Source organism: Dunckerocampus dactyliophorus, chromosome 6 (assembly GCF_027744805.1).
Source record: "Dunckerocampus dactyliophorus isolate RoL2022-P2 chromosome 6, RoL_Ddac_1.1, whole genome shotgun sequence".
In the NCBI taxonomy this organism is placed as follows: domain Eukaryota; kingdom Metazoa; phylum Chordata; class Actinopteri; order Syngnathiformes; family Syngnathidae; genus Dunckerocampus; species Dunckerocampus dactyliophorus.
The window spans coordinates 20,867,900-20,888,783 of NC_072824.1; the positions used below are offsets into that span (position 1 = coordinate 20,867,900).

General features: G+C 38.9%; 3 protein-coding genes across 5 annotated transcripts; 1 reads left to right on the plus strand and 2 right to left on the minus strand.

Annotated features, from left to right (window-relative positions):
* The first annotated feature begins 578 nt into the window (after positions 1-578).
* On the plus strand, positions 579-16,815 carry gtf2e2 (general transcription factor IIE, polypeptide 2, beta). The gene is made up of 8 exons (XM_054778542.1): positions 579-777; positions 2,665-2,845; positions 12,946-13,028; positions 13,520-13,627; positions 14,309-14,491; positions 14,612-14,705; positions 15,690-15,805; positions 16,248-16,815. The coding sequence occupies exons 2-8, from the start codon at positions 2,686-2,688 to the stop codon at positions 16,365-16,367; spliced, it is 864 nt and encodes a 287-aa protein (XP_054634517.1). The 5' UTR covers positions 579-777; positions 2,665-2,685; the 3' UTR covers positions 16,368-16,815.
* smim18 (small integral membrane protein 18) lies at positions 3,013-11,140 on the minus strand. 3 transcript variants are annotated; one of them, XM_054778547.1, is made up of 3 exons: positions 10,825-11,140; positions 9,294-9,350; positions 3,013-6,801 (listed from the first exon to the last, which is right to left on the minus strand). In XM_054778547.1, the coding sequence occupies exon 3, from the start codon at positions 6,794-6,796 to the stop codon at positions 6,473-6,475; it is 324 nt and encodes a 107-aa protein (XP_054634522.1). In that variant the 5' UTR covers positions 6,797-6,801; positions 9,294-9,350; positions 10,825-11,140; the 3' UTR covers positions 3,013-6,472. The 3 variants fall into 3 exon arrangements, with proteins under 3 accessions (XP_054634522.1, XP_054634521.1, XP_054634520.1); XM_054778546.1 differs by having other exon boundaries at positions 3,013-9,350; positions 10,825-11,137; XM_054778545.1 differs by lacking the exon at positions 9,294-9,350 and having other exon boundaries at positions 10,825-11,123.
* Positions 15,834-20,772, minus strand: dctn6 (dynactin subunit 6). The gene is made up of 7 exons (XM_054778543.1): positions 20,669-20,772; positions 20,422-20,486; positions 20,205-20,310; positions 20,030-20,115; positions 17,701-17,748; positions 17,470-17,612; positions 15,834-17,383 (listed from the first exon to the last, which is right to left on the minus strand). The coding sequence occupies exons 1-7, from the start codon at positions 20,695-20,697 to the stop codon at positions 17,291-17,293; spliced, it is 570 nt and encodes a 189-aa protein (XP_054634518.1). The 5' UTR covers positions 20,698-20,772; the 3' UTR covers positions 15,834-17,290.
* Between the last annotated feature and the right edge of the window lie 112 nt (positions 20,773-20,884).

Here is a 20,884-nt window from a genome sequence, read left to right on the forward strand (position 1 = left end):
GTGCACATTAGCACTCAATAAGTCATCAAAACTTACCTTTATGCATTCCCACATAGTATCAGCATTTGACACCAAATATGAGGTGAAAGAAAAATGGTAAAAATACAGTAGTAGTCTATCTGTTTGCGAGAGAAAGTTAGCACACGCACAATGGACACGTCAAGTGAGACGGATGTAACAGAGAATCCGACCACTTTTCAAAATAAAACATCAAAAAAAAAATAATGGAAGTTATTTTTTCTTTCTGTACGGCCCGGTACCAAATGACCCGGTACCGGGCCGCGGCCCGGGGGTTGGGGACCACTGATACTAATGATGACAAGTAGTAGAAAAAACTGATGGATGAGATGGATGGATGTTTTCACGTGATTTAAATTGAATGATAAATATACTATGAATATCATAGTGTGTAAATTGTAGAGATTCATTAGCTGAACAAAATAGGTTTCTTAACCAAAGCAAAAAAGCCAGACATGCGTCTCCAGAACACAAAACATAAATAGTTGCAATGCACAATTATATCCATGAGTTGGCGCTAATACAAATAAACATTATTAACCAGTCACGTTTTAGCAACACCAGAAGAAGAAGTGGACCAACTGACGGAAGCACAGCCAGAACAAACAGTTAATGTACATTTCTAAAGTTTTTTAGTAAATACTAAAATATACAAGCGGGAAGAACGGCGTTGCAGCAACTTGTTATTTTGGGGTTTAAAGAGACGACAATACCGGTCGTCCCCCCGGACTGAGCCGAGAAGAGGAGCGGTTGTGTTTGGTAAGATGAGTTTGCTAACGATAGGTTTAGCATGATGCAGTAATGACTGATAAGCTAATGATCATTTCTTTACTAGCATTGCCATCCATGCTTATGTCCACTCATGATATATGAAACCAACGGCAAAAATTCAGGTTAGGCGCATTATGAGCACACCAACTAAGCCCACCGAAGCAGCTAGCTTTAAATGAGCTAAAAATGTTACTAAACTTCTGCTAGCACTCGGAGTGCTTTATGTCACCTTTTAGCAAAGATTGTTGCGGGCTGTATTGTTTTCTACTCAAAAGACACTCATGCTGTTTAGTTGATGCTTTTTTCTTTAAATCCTACTGTTCGGAGCTCGAGTGTTAACACGTTATGGTTATAGCAATGGTAATGCATACAAGTTACTTTGGAATACATCACATATTACATTTCACGGTTACGCATGTCCAAAAGGAGCAGGAGGAAGCAAATCTTATTTAATCTACCCCCGTCCGTTTTTACATCAATTGCAATACATTTCCTGTATTGCAAATGCACTCTCTTCTGGTTGAATACGTAGGAAAATGGTAAGGTAATGTAATAATGTGGTAAAATAATCAAATTTCTTGTCACCTTAACCACTTCATATGACAATCATATATGTATGAAGTAGACATAACAGAACATAGCTGATAATGGGTGAATACTGAGAATGAACTCAATGAAGAGTTAATAACTTTTCTTTATCTTTAAATTATAAACAAATTCATTGTATGAATTATGATGTGTTGGTATTCAGTGTGCTATGGATATTGTCACTTATGCTATGAATATTTGTCAATATGCAGTATTGTATTTGCACAACACTACCTCCTGTTTAGAAGAAAATAAATACAAGGCTTGAGTATCCGGGGATGGCAGGTTTAAGACCTATTAAGGACCCATAATATGGAAATTGGCAATGAGATGCCAATAAGCCTTGCTAAGATTCATAAAGTGTGTGCATCTTTTTTTCAAAATGATGAAATTAAGATTGCCCTATACCAGGGGTCACCAACGTTTTTCCTTGTGAGAGCTACTTTTACAAAATGAAAATGGCCAAGAGCTACTCATTTTTGTAACATTTATTTTCAGAGCTTATTTTAAACCCAAACAAAGCAAATATGCTTGTTTTACCAGAACATTAACAAAATGCTGGTGTCCACAACTCACACTTTGTATTTCAGAATGCATTTCTTTCTACTGTTCTTTCATTATTAACTGAAAACCTGAATGAAAAGCAGCCTTGCGGGCACCTCATGTGGTCGTGGGGGGCTACCTGGTGCCCGCGGGCACCACGTTGGTGACTCCTGCCCTAGACGTTCACCCTCATGACAAATCAAGTAGTACATTCATACGGAAATTAGGACAATGCTGATAGTTGATGTTCTAAATATTAAATTAGTCAGTTACCATGTCAGTAGACTCACTTTTTATTGGTATATTAGGCCTACACGGTGCCTAGTGGTTAGCATGTTGGCCACGCAGTCAGGAGGTCTGGCTGATCTGGGTTGAAATCTCCATTGGACATCTCTGTGTGGAGTTTGCATGTTCTCCCCTTGGGCGTGTGGGTTTTCTCGGGGTACTCTAGCTTCCGCCCACATTCCAAAAACAATTCACAAGTGAAGAAGAAGAATTAACATTTATGACCAAATAAACTAACACAGAAGTACCAAAAATTGGAACCGTTTCCCAGGTACCGGGTGTCTGTACCGTATTGGTTCAAATGTGAAAGGTACCCATCCCCACATGACATACAGTATTACTGTTAGAACATCACTAAAAAGTTAATTGTACGTAATGGGATTAAATCATTTTCATCTGCACTGAAGGCAACATTTTAAACTTAATGACAATGAATGCATTGCACTTTGTTCTGTTCAGATATTTGGACAGCCAGCCAGAATGGATCCTGCACTACTGAGGGAGAGGGAGCTCTTCAAAAAGAAAGCTTTGTCCACACCAGCTGTAGAGAAAAGACCTGCTGCATCAGAATCTGGATCACACAAGAAGAAGAAGCCCAAATTAGACAAGGAGGGCTCATCTGGGTCCAAACAAAGTGCTGGTGAGTGAAGAAATAACCTGCTCCAATGGAGCACAATTAACTGGTGTCTGTTAATGTACTGCTTGCAAACAGTTGTTTTAAATATTACATCCTTACGTACACACTTCAAATTCTTTTTCTTTCTATAAGATCATAACTCGGGCAAAGACACACATTAAACACATATGTAATTCACTGACATTTTATTAGACATTTTTGCCGTACGGCATAGGAAAGAATACTCTGTGCTCAACGTGACACCAAATAAGTGCAGAATCACACATTACCTCTTGTTTAGAAATGTGTGTTAAACTATTACACTCTTTACACCACTTACAAGGTCTCACCAAAAACTTCAGTGACAACAGTTTCAGTGGTAACACTCTGAGCGGAACACTGGAACAAAAAAAAATATATTTTCCAGGGATTGGCATAGTGATATATTTATCCGGGGGTTTTCAAAGTGTAATATGGGCCTCAGGACTTCAGTGGAAGGTCAGCAGCTTTACAAAAATAAATACATATTTTTCAAGCCTGCTAACCTATTCAGTTACATTAGTATGAAAAAGTATCTGAACCTTTTGGAATTTCTCACATTTCTGCATAAAATCACCATCAAATGTGATCTGATCTTTTCACAGATGAAAAAACAGTGTCTGCTTTAACTAAAACCACCCAAACATTTATAGGTTTTCATATTTTAATGAGGATAGCGTGCAAACAATGACAGAAGGGGGAGGAATAAGTAACTGAATCCTCTGCCTAAGGAGACTTAAAGAGCAATTGAAACCAATTTTTACCAAACAATTCAAGTCAGGTGTGTGCCCAATCACTGATGAGTGGTTTAAAGCTGTCCTGCCCACTATAAAACACACAGAATTGGTAAGAATTGTCTTGATGAGAAGCATTGTCTGATGTGCACCATGGCTCACTCAAAAGAGCTGTCTGAATACCTGCCATCAAGAATTGTTGATTTGTATAAAGCTGGGAAAGGATACAAAACCATCTCTAAAAGTCTGGATGTTCATCAATCGACAGTCAGAGAAGTTGTCTACAAATGGTCCAAGGAGTCGCCGTCCACCAAAGATGACGCCAAAAGTTCAGCGCAGAATACTCAGAGAGGTAAAAAAGAACCCTAGAGTGTCTGCTAAAGACTAACAGAAATCACTGGCACAGTCCAATATCTCTGTGCACACATCAACTACGTATATGTAAAACAATGGCCAAGAATGGTGTTCATGGGAGGACTCCACGGAGGAAGCCACTGCTGTCTAAAAAAAACATTGTTGCTCGTTTAATGTTCGCAAAAAGGCACTTGGACACTCCACAGAAGTTTTGGCAAAATATTTTGTGGACTGATGAAACCAAAATTGAATTGTGTGGGAGGAACACACAACGTCATGTGTGGAGGAAAAATGGAACAGTTCACCAACATCAACACCTCATCCCCACCGTGAAGCATGGTGGAGGGTGCATCATGGTTTGGGGCTGTTTTGCTACCTCAGGGCCTGGACAACTTGCAATCATTCATGGAAAAATGAATTCAAAAGTTTATCAGGATGTCTTGCAGGAAAACCTGAGGCCGTCTGTCAGACAGTTGAAGCTAAAAAGAGGATTGATGCTGCAACAAGACAATGATCCAAAACACAGAAGTAAATCAACTTCAGAATGGTTTCAGAAGAACAAAATACACGTTCTGGAGTGGCCAAGTCAAAGTCCAGATTCGAACCCCATTGAGATTCTGTGGCATGACCTCAAGACAGCGATTCATGCCAAACATCCCAGGAATCTGACTGAACTACAGCAGTTTTGTAGAGAAGAATGGGCCAAGATTAGTCCTGATCGATGTGCCAGACTGATCTGCAGCTACATGAGGCGTCTGGTTGAAGTTATTGCTGCCAAAGGAGGGGCCACAAAATATTAAATGTGAGGGTTCAGTTACTTATTCCTTTCCCTTCTGTCATTGTTTGCATGCTATCCTCATTAAAATGTGAAAACCTATAAATGTTTGGGTGGTTTTAGTTAAAGCAGACACTGTTTTTTCATCTGTGTGATTTTAACAAAGATCAGATCACATTTGATGGTGATTTTATGCAGAAATGTGAGAAATTCCAAAAGATTCAAATACTTTTTCATACCACTGTATGTCAGTGCTTCTCAAATAGTGGGGAAACCGCCCTGATGGGGGGTCGTGAGAGGGAGGGGAGTGATGTACTTATTCATGCTCGAATGATGATGACAGCAGTGCTTGAGTTCATCAACAGACTCACCACGACCTGCGATGAAGTACACTCGGCCCTTGAGTTGACCACGAACACATTGTAAATAAGGATCTACAATACCATAATTAAGGATAGGCTCTGTATTTGGAACAAGTTCTAGCCAACAACTAGCTTGACTAGCGCTGGGAATTTCAGGGTACCTCATGATACGATACGATACGATTAGCAATACATGGTTCACGATGATAATACCTCAATATGGCAACAGGCTGACACAGAAACAAAAGAATTTGTAGTTTACATTTTGCAGTATAACTTAAACAGGTTGTAAACCAATAGTGGAAAAATGCTGCTGTTTTAGTGCAACAAAACTGTAACCTGTATTTTTTTTAGGCATCTAACAAACAGTGACGCTATTTAAACTCCTTCAGAAAACATCTCATGTGTCTCAAGTACTGTAGATCAAGGTTGTGTAAGCGAGTTTAGTGGGTTAGCGAGGCGTGTGGAGTGTAAAGCCAGGCTTGCCTGTTCAACGAAGGTGGATCACCACGTAACTTAGACTAAACTTATAACTTGTTCCCGACCAGGTTATTTCAATACTTTCAGCTTAAATCGTCTGTGAAAGCGCCGCTGTCTCACTGTGTAACTCATTCAGAGATAGCGTCACCATTTATTGAGAACCCGGTGCATATGGGAGCAAGAATAATTTGGGCAGCAGTACGACAGGAGTGGCTACTTTGAGATCGCTCTGATTCGCTAACATTCCCAGATTAAATTCTCTATAAGAGATATAGATTTTCAGCCGAGAGAATGCACTAAATTTGCTCACATTGTGAAGTCCCCCCAAACTGAAATACTATTGAGGTTCTGATAATTATTTGTTTATTTGTACAAACCATTTTATGAATTGTTGACACCAGCAGTCTGCATACAATCACCTGATGATCAAAACAGATAAATAAAATGAGCTGAGATAATATCTGCAGCACCTTATAATAATTTCCAAATTCTGTTTACTCATGCGCCACTTTTAAACTGACAGATGTTTGCACTACAGTAGATCCCCGCTTTTCCTGTTCTTCTTTTCCATATTCTGGACCACCGGCGAATGGTGAAAAAATGTCTATTTTTGACACACTATTTGCAACACTATTTGTCCATGCAATGTCATATCAAAGACAAAATTCACATTCAATCCTCATAATCATTTTGACAGCTTTGACAATTATGGTGTACAGGCCACAGTATCATCATCAGAAGAACTTTTAACTATACTTGTTACTATAATATTAATGCTTTGTGTAAAATAAGAATTTCATGATGAGGCTTTTTGTGTTCAGTGGTTGTGAATGTGCAAAAAAATAATTAACTACTGTAATTTAGACAAATTTCTCCATGTCAGTGGAGTTTTTGTCTTGCCATGTTTCTATAACACTTCTGAGTGACATTCTGGCTCCTTGTAAATGCTGGTCATCAGTTTGCTGCAGTTGCCTGGCCCCTCCTCCTGGAGTTCTTGGTGTATTTTTCCTTTGGCGCAGCAGCCGCAGTCCAAGAGCTCATAGAGGATGGCCATGGCCGCTAAAGACAACACAGTGAGGATGAAGAGCAGTAGGATAAGAAAGCAGGCCACGTTCCAGCCGTCCTGGAAGGGGTAGACCTCCTGCACATGCAGGGAGACTTGGGAGAGAGGGTTAGCCTCTGGGTGCCAGGACAGATTATTTGTGTCTGTCACTGCTGTGATGTTGGCCATGATTTCTGGTTGGAAATAACATAAACAGGAAGATTGTTAAAGTGGAAACACAGCAGAGCTTTAGGTTCTGTACTGAATTTATTCACCATCAAAATGCAATGTTTATCAACACCAGCCTGTTGGTTGTTGCTGAGCATATCAGCATCAAAGACTAGTTTCAATTTAGCTCCAATGAACACATGCTTTGAAGTAGGGATGTCCCGATCCGACCTTCAGGATTGGACGCCGATCCACTGTATTTTGAAGATCTGATAATATTGGCTTACGCCACGAGATCGGGCCGATCCGGTTAGCGTATAACGTTCGTAAATCTGAGCCACACTCCAGCATGGTAGATGCAGTAATGCGCCTTAGAGCTGGTTGCCACTTGACTCTTGCCACCCGCAAGAAGAAGAAAACACAACACCACCATACAGACATGTCGGCTGTGTACCGTGGTGAAGTTAGTTTCACGTTGGATATTCGGATCTGTAGTTCTACCTCACAGTTTTAGTTCTCACTGTTACCAGATCAAAATTTTCTCTCAACTTGTAATCTTTGTTAAATTTTCTTGTAATTTTTACCACAGCCTATTTAGACAACAAGCTCTTTTTTATGTTCATTTTAGATGTCAAAAATCCCATGTATTGTTTTTCCAAATAATCATTTGCAAGTTCAACACAATGAAACAAATTGTTCTTCAGACCATAATATACAGGTAGTTGAGACTGACGCTTTAAGATAATCTCAATCAACCAACAATTCCACACTTTGACAGAATTCCTAATGTACAGTTAATCAATTATGCCCGTCTTCTGGGCAATATGTACGTAAAGCAAAAGGATAGAGTAAAACTGTCACAAAAAGAAAACTGTCCTGTTGTTTGTATTCCCATGTTGGTCAAAAGACACTTACCACAAAATCTTCAGTAAGCCTCAACACACGCACAGACAGACACACATGGACAACCAGACAGACATAAGTGTGACACGCTCCGACATTTTTAAGTTGCATAGTGGAGCCAAACCAACTGACCCAGATTACACAAGCAAGACTTGAAAAGAGAACAGGCGTCGTGGCTTTCTCCTTGAAACACGTTTTACATGTGTTTTGTATGACTGAAAACTCTTAGAGATTGTAGAGATCCCACACATTGACACTATTATACATTTCACACAAGAAGGATTGTAAAACTCACTGACTCATATTGCACTGTATCATATTTTCAACATTATTCAGGTATATGAGAAGGACAAAATATGAGAAACACATATCCAACATGCACTGGAACCTTGGTTAATGTCATTTATTCATTCCAGAAGGTTTGACTCTAACCGAAACGGACGCTAACGGAATACATTTTTCCCATAAGAAATTATGTAAATCCAATTAATTTTTTCCAGACAGCCCAAAATGTTAACACAGAACTTTTTTTTTTTTTTTTATAGTTTTACAATTATAGTTTTACATGCAGAAAGCAATTTGAAATGCATATACATACATATAATGAATGAAAGGGATAAGTGGGACATGAACCTTTAAAGGAAACTGCACTTTTTTGGGGAATTTTGCCCATCATTCACAATCCTTGTGTGAGACATGAACATGTCTTTCTCCGCATTGTGTCTTTCGGAACAATGAATGAAAGCAATGGTAGCCTTAAATGTTCATTTAGCCATTTCATTCGTCATTTATATGCATTCAAAAATGCTTTATGCATGTAAAACTATAAAAACATGTTTAACATTTTTGTCACCCACTGATGACATCTAAGACAAGCGACGTAATGGAGCTGACTTCCGGTTCCAGTTGTTAGCATCCAGCTGATAGGACGCTAACAAGGACGGATGTTTTGTGATTTTAAAAAAAAAAAAAAAGGAAGAATACAGATGGACTCTGTCACTAGGACTCTGTATTAATAACACGACAAGATGTGTGCCATATTGTACGCTAACCGGAGAATGCGTGCAAACTAAGGCAAAATTGTGGCATAAATTTTTGACATTAACTGAAAAACATGCTAACCGGGGCAAACTCTAATTGAGGTTCCATTGTATTTAGTATAATGTGTATTGTAGTTTTTCAAAGATAAGGGAATACTTGCACTGTTGTGGAATACACCTTTGCATCTGATTGAACCCACAAATACAAAATATTTATTTTTGTGCAGCATTGGACATGCATGCGTGCGCCCTCAAACACACGTGTGAATAATAAATAAATAAATAAATTCATATTGTTTCCATGACTCCATGCAAGTGTGCTGATTTTAAAGATAATGTACACGTCATTGTCCATCTCATTTGTAACTGCCGGAGTACCCAGCATTCCTTGCGGGCACTATGTAAATAACAGTTAAAGTCACAAGTTTGTGTTGGCGCTAGTTGTTGTTACCCACATAGAGTGGTATTTCATTTTGGACTCAATTGTTACGTGTTGTGCTGTTTTATTTTTTGGTTTATACCGTGAGTAAGACTGCCATTTTGTTTGATGACCGGCGTCCTTTGTTTTTACTCACTGTGTGTAGTTGTTGGCTGCAGCTGAAGTGCTTCTGCTATGTGAGTTACGGTTCCATCTGCTGGACAGAGTTGTAACTAACTACATGCCATTCAGTTCATACTGATCACTATAATGTGAATGTGATGTAGATGGCGCCAAATCTTACCAAAATAAAGATATTTGTAGCAGTCAATTATTTGCAGCAGCTCGTCACATACATGACCGTATGGGAAGCTCTGCATCTGTTTGTTGTCGTGCACACTGACAATTTCCTCTTCCTTAAGTCCAATATCATCTTCACTTCAGCTCAGTGCCATGACAATCAATAAAATACAGTGTTTCCTTGCTACATTGCGGTTCACCTTTCACTTTTTTTTTTTTTTTTTTTTTTTTTTTTTACAGCGTATGAACGTGAATTGTGTTCTGCATCCTGATTGGCTAAGGGAAAACCCAAGCATTGTGTTCTGTGTCCTGATTGGCTAAAGAACTGTAGACCATTGTCAATCAATCTCCTCCGTGCCTTCCTGTGCAGTACAGAATGCGTTCGGCTTGACAAATTCACATAAATGTTCGATCGCTAGCAGTGTGACTCTGAAGTGCTGTATGTTTGCAAGTTTTATCCCCACCCCCACCACGTTCTGCACCGTCAACAGCACGTGCGGTCGCGCACAAAAGGCTGAGGAGGATGCTAACCATCGCACAAAAAATTTGACTTCTGGAGGAGGAAAATACGACGACAGGAGCAGTATGTTTTAACAAAGATACAAAAACGCTACATTACAGCGGAACGGCGCCCGGACGATAGAGGCACGGTCAGAGGAGTCAAATACACATGAGTCTTTTAATAATTTATTGTGTCCAGCTTCGTAGGTTGATCATTAAAATTCTAACAAACTCTTTTGAGAGTGATTAAACAAGAAATGTGAGAAAATGTTAATGCCTGTCTGAGTAAGGTGTATGGTGAGGGGTTTTACAGCCTTAAAATATATATAATAATTGTAAAAGCTTGGCTTCTTCACGGATTTCACTTATTGTGGGCTATTTTGGGCACCTATCCCCTGCAATAAATGAAGGAACACTGTACTACAGTACCTAACTACTGCCTTTTCTGATTCTACAGCCTTAAATAAGCTCCCTTCCAGTCCTCCCAAAGGTGCAGTCCGTCTCCCACCCATACACTAAATACAACCTAATGCTCTCCCATTAGCACAGCTGTCACTCCCTCATTGATTTGTCAATGAGAGCTTCAGTTTCCACCGGCACAAACACACAAGTGCACATTCATGCTATTCTATAGGAAGCAGAAGACAGATTCATGTTTATTTTACAGCGTTCATGTTCCGTCTTGCCCTAAATGTCATAAGTTAACTAGAGCTTCTAAGCGTAGTTATGACATCCCGCATCCATCTATGCTAGATAATGTGGAATATTGTTGCTGGAATGAATATGAATGCGACAGCAGTCACACAGTGAGACTGAGAACAGCCAGGAGTCCAAATGCATGCCTCACATTCTCCATGTCAAAAAAAAAGATAGAAATTGAAACCCACCTGCTTGTCCAGCTCAGTCTTCAGAGGATGCTAGTCAACAAATGCTCTCTCCTCCTTTTGCTGCCCCACCTATCTCCTCTCCTCTACTGCCTCCCTCCCTCTACATTCACTCCTCCTCAGCGCTCCCATGCACCACCGGCCCGCCACTCCTTGCAGTGCCTCATGTTATTGGCTCTTTTCCTTCTGCCCTGCCTCAAATCCATTTGTTACTCGACCTGTCACTATTCCAGTGGCTGCCGCCCTCCAAGCAGCTCAGAGTCATAGTGGCTCCCGCCCACTGCTTGAATCATTCAGCAACCAGAGTGTCTCTTGGCTCTGCTTGGACCGCCTCTGCAGTTTCCAGAGACTGAGCGGCCTCCTAGTACTCTCAGCAATTAATGGGACCAACCGAGAACACTGCACTTTCTTTTGCATGAAATTTTTAGGATACTTTCTTTAAATTACTTGAAAGAGCGTACATTTAATTTTTTTTATTAAAGATGGGCATTTGACAAAATTCCTATCACAAGAGGGAAAATTAATAATTTGTTAATTGTTAGTTTTAAATACAGTAATTCCTCATTTATTGCGGTTCATTGGTTCCCGACTCGACCGTAATAAGTGAATTGCCGCAACGTAGGATTGCTTATTTATAAATCAAATATTTTCATAGTTATTGCATAGAAAACCTGTTTACGACCTTCTAAATACGGTTTTTGACATCATTAGAGCCCTTTTAGACATGAAATAACACCCCTATAGGCACTTTATAGTAGATATAATAAGAGTAAATAAATAAGCCATTTAAGACATAAGACTCGTGTCGTGTGTGTCACTATAAATGTGTTCGCGAGGGGAGCTGACAGACAGACAAAAAGTGACATTGGGGGTTCAGATTATTGTGCCCGTCGTGGGGTAACTCAAACCTGCAATAAAAGCCTGTTGCTTAGTATGTGTGTGTGTGTGTGTGTGTGTCTCATCACACACTACAGTAACATTACTGACACCTAGTGACCAGTGATACTTCATATTCACAGCGTCTTTCAATGCATCCTCAAAAGCTTACGCTGTCTATCGTGTTTTTGCAAAATTAACTAATTAATTAATGACAATTAATTTCCCATGTATTAGTATTACTCCAAAACAGGCATCAAATTAAATTTTGGTTTGTGTCAGTACATATTTTGTACTAGTCACATAGTACTACTGGAGTAAACAGGTCAAGTAACAAAGGAGGCTCTCACTTTAAACCAAAACCAAAGGGATAGTTCATATGGAACATATACACAACAATGGAAAAGCAGCAGCCAAGCAACTAGACTCTTCAGATATACCATGTACTAAAAACCTTACAGACACTTTTCTTCAAATAATTTTGAGTTTGTCTAAAAAAAAACATTGCTTATGAAATGTTCATTAAGCTTGTTATTAAATACTGTTATTTTGCACTACCTTAATTCAAACTGCACTGTCTTTTCTTAAAATGTTAGATATGATTACAACAAATTCTGCAATTTGAGTCACCGCTTGTCGTTAAAAAATGATGGTGGGTACTGCAGTCAAACCAGTTGAGAACCACTACATTACCCGAAACAACAAGCTTCAGATTAATCGACTAAGAAAATAATCGTTGGTTGCAGCTGTACTGCTTTTTAATGAGATGGGATGATCTCTCTGAATGGTCTGAACTTCTGTTTCCATGCCAGTGTTTTATTGAGCAGAATATTGTTGCCTGTAGGAGTTCTGCCATGACATGGATGTAGCTCAACTTCCCATGCTCTGATGTCATGTTGACCTTCTTCAGTTAGCAAACCAGTTGAGACTGAATCACAGCGCTTCTGCTGGTTGCTCCCAAGTAGTGCAATGCATTTTTGCCTCAGCTGCTTCATAAACAATCAATTCCTAACAACCAAATCAATCGAAAATTATGCCCATTCCCTCATTTTATAGGATGCAGATTGTCATCTCTGCTAGACTAATAACAAATCACATTAAACCATTTGCAAATTGCTGACCTGAAGATAATAAAATAGATTCCTAATTTCTTCATATTTATGACTCAACTTCAATTCCTCTCCTTTCCTTTCTCATGTAGTATACGTAGTAGTCTCAACTGATTTTTCTTTTCTATTGTTTCCACAGACTCCAGTAATGGTAGTTTTAACGTAAAGACCAGCTCCGGCTACAAGTTTGGTTGCTTGGCAAAGATAGTAACTTATATGAAGGTAAGAAAACTGTCATGAGCTCCAATACAGAGCTCTGTCAGATATTTTTCCTTTTTAAAAAGATAAAAATGCTCAATTTTAATTGACACTATCAGAGGGGTAATAATTTAATTCCATTTGCTAAATTTCAACAACCATGAACGCCACGTGTCACAAGTGTCCTCTGCATAATATTTGTGCCCAAGCCTTTTGTTGTGGATGGAAACGGCTTGGTGATTGGCTGCTGCTCCGCAGGCACACCCATAGCCTGACTCAGACAGATTGCTGTGGAATATGTACATTTTATGTGTCAGTTGTTCAGCACAGGGATTTTAAATGTTTAAGCACAAACTGCTGTGGCTGTTTGGTTTGTGCTCTTCAGATAGTCTTAAAACTACCACCATTTTTTTTTTTAACTTAGCAATGTAATGCTGATCTCTGAACGAGACTATCATTACTACTACGTGACTTCATCACTCGCAGCGATGTGCTATTTTATCCTTGTTTGGTAGGCAAGACATCAGAATGGCGACACACACTTCCTGACGCTGGAAGAGATTCTGGATGAGACCAAACTTCTTGACATCGGCATGAAACAGAAGCAGTGGCTCATGACAGAGGTTTGCACAAACATTATACCAACGTACTGTGTTGACTAGGGGTGTAACAATTTCTTTGAATAACTATTGGATTCGTATCACAATTCATGCTTCCCAGTACGATTCAAGGACTATGTTGGTTCATTTAGAACATTATGATCCAAAACGATTCAGTAACTTTAAATGGATTCAGTAACTTTTTAGCCAACATTATAACCACTAACCACCGTGCTTAAATCCAATGCTTTATTTCCTAGTATTGATTCAATCGGTTGATTACCTTTTAAACGATGTTAGATCAATATGTTGTCCTGAATGGAAACTTTGCTGGACACAGAAAAGTATGAAAAAGATGGTTGTCTTCTATTTGGGGTCTAGAGATTATACATGCAAACCAACAGGTGGCACCAAATAACCTTTCCCCAAGTGAGTCAGGGCTTTTCTTCCCGTCACTTTCACACATACCAGTACCCTTAAAAAACATTTTGTCATCTACATTGTGTAAGATGATAATATAAAATTTTTCCAAGAATGTGTCTGGGGGAAAAAAAGAAGGGTTTATTTTATAGTCAGTGTCATCTTATATGCGGGTCAATACAATACTGACCATTTAGCGTGACTTTAATGCATGCCACAACTTCAAATACTAAAGCTACTATTCCTTACTAATCATGGACACTACGCCCTTTCTCTTGACTGCAGGCATTGGTCAACAACCCAAAAATTGAGGTCCGGGATGGCACATATGGCTTCAAGCCCAAGTACAACCTGAAGGACAAAAAAGCTTTATTGAGGCTGCTGGACAAACATGACCAGTTAGGCCTGGGAGGAGTGCTGCTTGACGATGTTGAGGAGGGGCTGCCCAACTCTGCTAAGGCCATCAAGGTAGTAACGAACTCCAATCCAACATCCCCAAAATATTGGTCATTGTTGCAAAAAAATATTGATGCCTTTCCCATATTTGTCAGTGGAAAAAAAATCTTATATGGTGGGGTTTTTTTTTAGGCCTTGGGGGATCAGATCACATTTGTGACAAGACCAGATAAGAAGAAAATCCTGTTCTACAATGATAAACACTGCCAGTTTCTGATGGATGAAGGTGAGCTATTCAGTATCCAGTGACGTGCAGTCAGGTGAGGCAGGGGATAAAAATAAATATATTAATATTTGTCCATTGAACTGTATTATAAATGTACTGTATTTCCTATATGATTCTAATCGTTTTATTTAAACATTTTCTTAAGTGAAAATTGATGAATTTGCACATTTCCTGGTCAGTCAAATACAAGGCAGAAACCTCCCACAAACTTCTTTTCTTGGATTAGAACGCAAGCCCTGTCTACCGTCTGAGTGAACACTAAGTTGGATCCTGGTGCCTGCGAGTGCCTGTTTGTCAGCATGTCGCAAATAATGTAATGTTGCAGAGGCACTTGCTGTACCGCTTCATCCTAAGGGGTGGGGTGAGCTTGCGCTGGAAGGTGCTTGTCACTGCCATCCTTTCATAGACCGCTGGAGAGCAAGCAACAAGTCAAATGCAATATATTTTTATGGTCTGCTGAGTGAATGAATTAATTTGACTGCCAAGATGGAGGATTATATACCCAAGCTCACCAGAAGATGATAAGACTTTTATAAAGTATCAGAGCTTTTCCTGGAGAAGGATAGGGTGCATGTACTTCATATACTGATAAAAGGTAAGAACACAAATGTTTTTCAGTTAATAACAAAAATAATAAATGAGACTAAGAAGTATTTAAAAACATATTTTTAACAAAAGTGAGTTATCTTTTTCTTGTTATCCTCCTAATGAGCAACCTGTATTAACATTTTTTTTTTTTTTTTTTAACTCCAAGAGTCAGTGCCTCACCAGTCATGAACTTCACCACACGTCACTGGCGCTATCTTATAACTGTATATAATATAATTACTTAATACAAATTGATTCAGAAGAACAAAAACGGTTAAATTGTGTTAGTGACAGCACTCTGTTTTTAACATGGTGCTAATTCTACCACTGTATTATTTTCTGAGTGTAGTCCAAATCTTAATTTTCTTCTTCAAATCCTTCACTGTCCATTGGTAGAATTTCAGAAATTGTGGAGAAGCATTCCTGTGGATTCCATGGATGAAGAGAAGATTGAAGAGTACTTGAAAAAGCAAGGCATTTCCTCTATGCAGGAATCGGGACCAAAGAAAGTGGTCTGTATCTTCTGTTTCAAATCCATTTTAATAGTAAAAATCTCATCTCCTTGATCAGTTTTTTTTTTAATGCGTTTCAGATTTGTCTGAGTTGATTAAACTGTAATTTATAAACCAGATAGAACAAGTACAGTGTAGTTGTGACTTTGTCTACCGTTACGTGCTCTTTTAAAAAAAATGTAGTCATCTACAACCATGCATTTGTGTTTGTTAAGGACCTGAAGTTTCAAGGAACTGTTTTTCACAAACTTTAGATTAAGTTTCTACATTAGCAAATGCACATCCACAGTGGTTATGGAAGTGTGTGATTCAGCCAACCTCCTCCGTTGCAACAGTCCCAAAGATTTTATTGCCTCGCATATTTCACTAGAAATAAACAGTAACATTCATTGTAGGACGCCAGTGCCAAGCCTGCTCTGACTTATGTTTGTATTTCCTGCAGTTACCAGTTCAAAAGAGGAAAAAGCAATCTGGTCAGAGAAAGAGACACTTCAAGACCCACAACAACCATTTGGCAGGGGTGCTGGAGGACTATACAGATGGTGTGCCAGCCAAAAAGTGAAATTAAGTTCTGGGAATATTATTAGCTTCTTGTCCTGTTCTCGCGGTCCATGTAAATAATGACTACTCTGTGGAATCCACGTCACCTGAAGGACCTTTTGAATACAGGAGGCCAATTATGTAAGATCTTGTTAGAAACCATTGAATTGGATGTCACCACTTCACAGAGAAAGAAGCAGAAATCTTTGTGTATATAGTTTTTCTTACATTTACTTTAGCACAAATGTGTGTGTGCGTGTATGGAGGACAGCATTTGGGGCAGTGCTCCTAAAGTACAATATACATAGTTTTCTACACTTTCAAAAAGTGCAGAAGGCTTGTGTTGTCTCATGTGATCTCACATAAATCACCTTTGATGCCAACATTTAAGTTAAGAGTTGAAGTTACATTCTGTGGCAGCATGTCATCCTGCTTTTAATAAATGACTGTCAGTCTGGTGTCTTGACAAACTTTACACTTCCTTTCATTTGTAAATTTGAATATTGTAATACAGCAGTTTTAAAAGAGTACTTCAGGAGAGGTGTAACAGCTTGGGAAAAACAAATAAAAAATAGTCTTAAACCAGATAATCTATTAGCTAAAAATAAAAGGCAAAATTGATTGGTCACTGAGACTACTGTCAGTTATTCAAACATGGAAAAAATGAAAACACATTTTTAAAGCAAGCATTCATCTTCCAGAAATGACACTGTACATGATTATCAGTGCAAAATTAAGCATATTTAATGGATTATATTAGTAAGCACAGCAGGATAAAAGGTGAACTGCTTAGTCGATCAGCTGTAGTGGTTAGTAGAAAATAGTAAGGAAAAGTACTGATGAAAGTGTGTGTGTGTATATAGCTATAGATATAGACATACACACTTTCAGCTCAAACTATTTGAACATTTTGCCTTTTAAAATGAAACTTTTACACAACAGAGTTTAGCTAGCGGCATGATTGGTTTTAACAGTTTTCTTTAAGTGATGGTAGTTGGGCAAAATCTTCATGAGGAAGTCAAGCTGAAGGGTCTGGGGCTGTAAGAAAAGACAAACAGCTCAAAAAGCATTTTTTTTGTTGTTGCAATTTTGTGCATACTATTTTTGGGGGGGCAACAATGTACCTGTGGCCTCTCTGTCTGGACTCTCCTCATACATCCTGAGCCATAGATGACTGTGTTCTCAGGTATGACCTCGCAGGTATTGACCTGACAGAAGGCCCCGATGATGCAGCCACTGGTGAGGATGACGTTCCTACCAACGTCAGCTGGAGAACACAATAGGGGGCAGGTTACAGTATATGCAATAATGAAAACATGACTGTTTACATCTATCCTCTTCGATACTCATCTCACCTTTTGATTCTATAACATTGTTGTCACCAATTTTAAGTGCTTGTGACACTGGAGAATCAATTCAGGAAAAATTATGTTTGCGCTGGTCAGATGCTTTACAGAAAAAAATGTCTGTTTAACTATAGCCAAGGCATTCATTGGAAGCAAGTGAAAATTGGACAGAGGATGTTCTTTCCAAAATTTTCAAAACAAACTTTTTTTTACGGTATAAGGCGAAAATGGCTCCACAAACCCAGCCTTTGTGCTCAAGATGCAACTCGACAAAAAAACTAACATCCGCAAACAAACGTAATTGGTGCCGTGATTTATCAACTTATCAAGTCCAGTTTTCCGCATTGTGCTAAGTGTGCGTTCACATGAAAGGGGGTGTTGACGTCATTATTCTACTGCTGCTGAGAAGTGCAGCGATGTCAGCCAACGTGTTTTACAAAAATGAGTGCGTAATTATAATGGAGCGTTATGAGGAGTTCCCAAAAGATTACGACTGCTAAAAGCAACACTGTCGCCGCCAATACAGCGCATGCAGCGTGTGAATGCGCAAATGAACACTGATTATTATAAAAACTATACCCAACTAGTCTTTTAATTTCTCAACGCTCAACACTGCACCATTTCGACATATTAATACTTACCCAATTAAAAAATAAACACATTGGAGCAACAACTTTCAACTATAAACATCCATTCATTTTCTATGCCGCTTATCCTCATTCCGGTCGCGGGCAGCTGATGTCTGGAGACAGGCGGGGACATACAGGCAATCATTTAAACTCACGTTCAATTAACCTAACATGCATGTCTTTGGAATGTGGGATTAAATATTTCCATCTGCTGTATTTTGTTGTGACCACTAGATGACAGTGTTTTGCGTGTGACGTGTTTTGTGGCGACTTTTTAAATTTGTTTCCTTTTTATAATAAAACAAGTGTTTTAATGCAGTAGATTGATGCCCAAAAGTGTGTATTCCTCCAGCAAATACTGTAATATAAGAAGACTAACGGACTGAGTACTCACGCAAAGACTCCTGTGACATTTACATCTGCTGACATTAATTATTAATATTTCATATTGCACTTTATTTTTGGTGCTTGCGTGAGCATATCTACCGTATTCCCTTCGCTGGAAATGTATCTCGCTGATAGATGGATAATATCATCAGGGAATGCTCTTTAAAAAAAAAAAAAAGGATGTCCATGTCCCCTCGGGAACCTCGTAGGTTCTCACCATCTCCGAATTAGTTAAACAGTGAAACAGTGGCACTTTCATCACCCATTTTAAGCTGAAAGCCTGGACATAACCTGGTCCCGACCAGGCTATGCGCTTAGCCTATGTTACCATGGTGGAGAGATACCTTAGCTGAACACACTGAACAAGTCTGGCTTTCTGCTCAACACATCCTCCTAATCCACTAAACTCGATTCACAGAATACCCCCTTATAGTACATGAGAAAGTGGGAAAGAAAATATAGCTCTCTTTGACCACATGGTATTTACAGTGTTGGGAGTCGCACCATTATTGTTTTCCACTAATGAATAATGTAATTATTGTTTGAAATGTTACAACACGGTTACTGTTAGACAGTAAAATATTGCGCATTATTATGTACTGACATCTATATATATCTATATCTATATATATCTATATATATATATTTATATATATATATATATAAACTATCTCAATGTCGCATCAGCCGCCAGTGTTCACTACCACACATGAAGCTTAATAGCTAGCCAACAACAGTTGTGGTTGCTTACTCTCAGGAAAACACTGCCTAATTAATTTCCCTGGTTACTTATTACATTCATGAAGGATTAATTGCATTACTAATTCAATACATTTTGGGGGAGAGTAATTGAAGAAATTACTTTTATCAAGTTATTTTCCCAATTCCTGGTCATTGGTTAAGAAGGGTACTGTATTGCACAACACAGCAACAACAGAACAAATAGTAAGAAGCACTGCTCATCTGGTGATGACTTCATTGTACAGCAAGTTTCACACCACAAGCATCCATAAACATTTGAAAACACATGCAGAGGTAGATAAAGATGCTGGAGGCTGACCACTCAAGATACTTCAAATGCAGTTGCTGCCATCTTATGGAGCTGATTTAAAAACAACCTACATCAGGATGCTGTCTACAGACACAGCTGTAAATTACTGTTTTTTTCATGTGGTGCTAATTAAAGAAACACGACCCCTGCGGGTATTTCCTTTTTTAGACCACGCACCCAGTGACCACAAGAGAGTCGGTAGTTCACTGAATAAAGGTGTTAACTGGAACATTTACAGTACATACAGAAGTAAAGGTCATCAAAAGGATACGACAGCCAACTTCAAATACATTATTGATGCCAATGGTCATTGTCTTTGGCTCCACTTCAGCATCTGGTGAGATGTTTTCTGGGTAACTAGATAGAAACAAGACTGTAGTTCATTCAGAAACATTTAAAAAGAAACTTCGGAGTTTTTGCATTAAAATGGACGTAAATAGCGTTACCTGTTAATGATGACAGCTTGTTCCTCAATTAAATTGCCTTCTCCGATGACAATTGGCCCTGCCTCTGCAATGATACGCGCTTTTGGGTGGACCACTGTTCTTGGGCCTAAGTGATGAGAACAGTACTACAATTGGATACTGTGCGAGGAGATTTGGATATACAGTAAAAGTAATACATGGATAGTAGTGAATTTGTTGTAAACGAGACCACGCTTACCTATAGTGACATCCCCTCTGATCTCACTTTCAACACACACAACAGCTCCTGCAGCTATTTTAACACTGCAAAAATCATAAATAACAGGACATTAGCGAAAAAGAGGCGACAACGATACCTAGGATTGCTAGGTTAGCTAGCTCACCTCGCCCTTTTAACATAGCCACACTTCAACAAGGATATTTACCCGTCGTTTATTATGAGCGTTAACTAAAACAGGACGTAATTTGCCACTAAATGATATTACCTTTTCTGTGCGTTTTGTTTATCCGTCATTTTAATGGCTGAAGGGAGGCTCCGTATTCGACACCACTGTGCTCGATAATCGATTTGACAGCCTTGCCACCGATGTTAACGCGCATGCGTCACTTTTTCTGCCTCTGATGTATTCAACAGATTTTGTAATAAAATTTACTATTCATAACTTTTGTATATACACAAAATGCCATAGAATGTGACCGAT

Bases quoted from the DNA above. Each gene is read 5' to 3' on its own strand.
- smim18 (XM_054778547.1), bottom strand. From the start codon at position 6,796: ATGGCCAACATCACAGCAGTGACAGACACAAATAATCTGTCCTGGCAC.
- gtf2e2 (XM_054778542.1), top strand. From the start codon at position 2,686: ATGGATCCTGCACTACTGAGGGAGAGGGAGCTCTTCAAAAAGAAAGCT. The intron at 2,846-12,945 runs GTGAGTGAAGAA...TTGTTTCCACAG, and splicing joins TGGGTCCAAACAAAGTGCTG to ACTCCAGTAATGGTAGTTTT. The intron at 14,492-14,611 runs GTAGTAACGAAC...GTTTTTTTTTAG, and splicing joins ACTCTGCTAAGGCCATCAAG to GCCTTGGGGGATCAGATCAC.
- dctn6 (XM_054778543.1), bottom strand. From the start codon at position 20,697: ATGACGGATAAACAAAACGCACAGAAAAG. The intron at 20,116-20,204 runs GTAACGCTATTT...GTTTCTATCTAG, and splicing joins CAAGCTGTCATCATTAACAG to TTACCCAGAAAACATCTCAC. The intron at 17,613-17,700 runs GTGAGATGAGTA...TGTGTTCTCCAG, and splicing joins CAATGTTATAGAATCAAAAG to CTGACGTTGGTAGGAACGTC.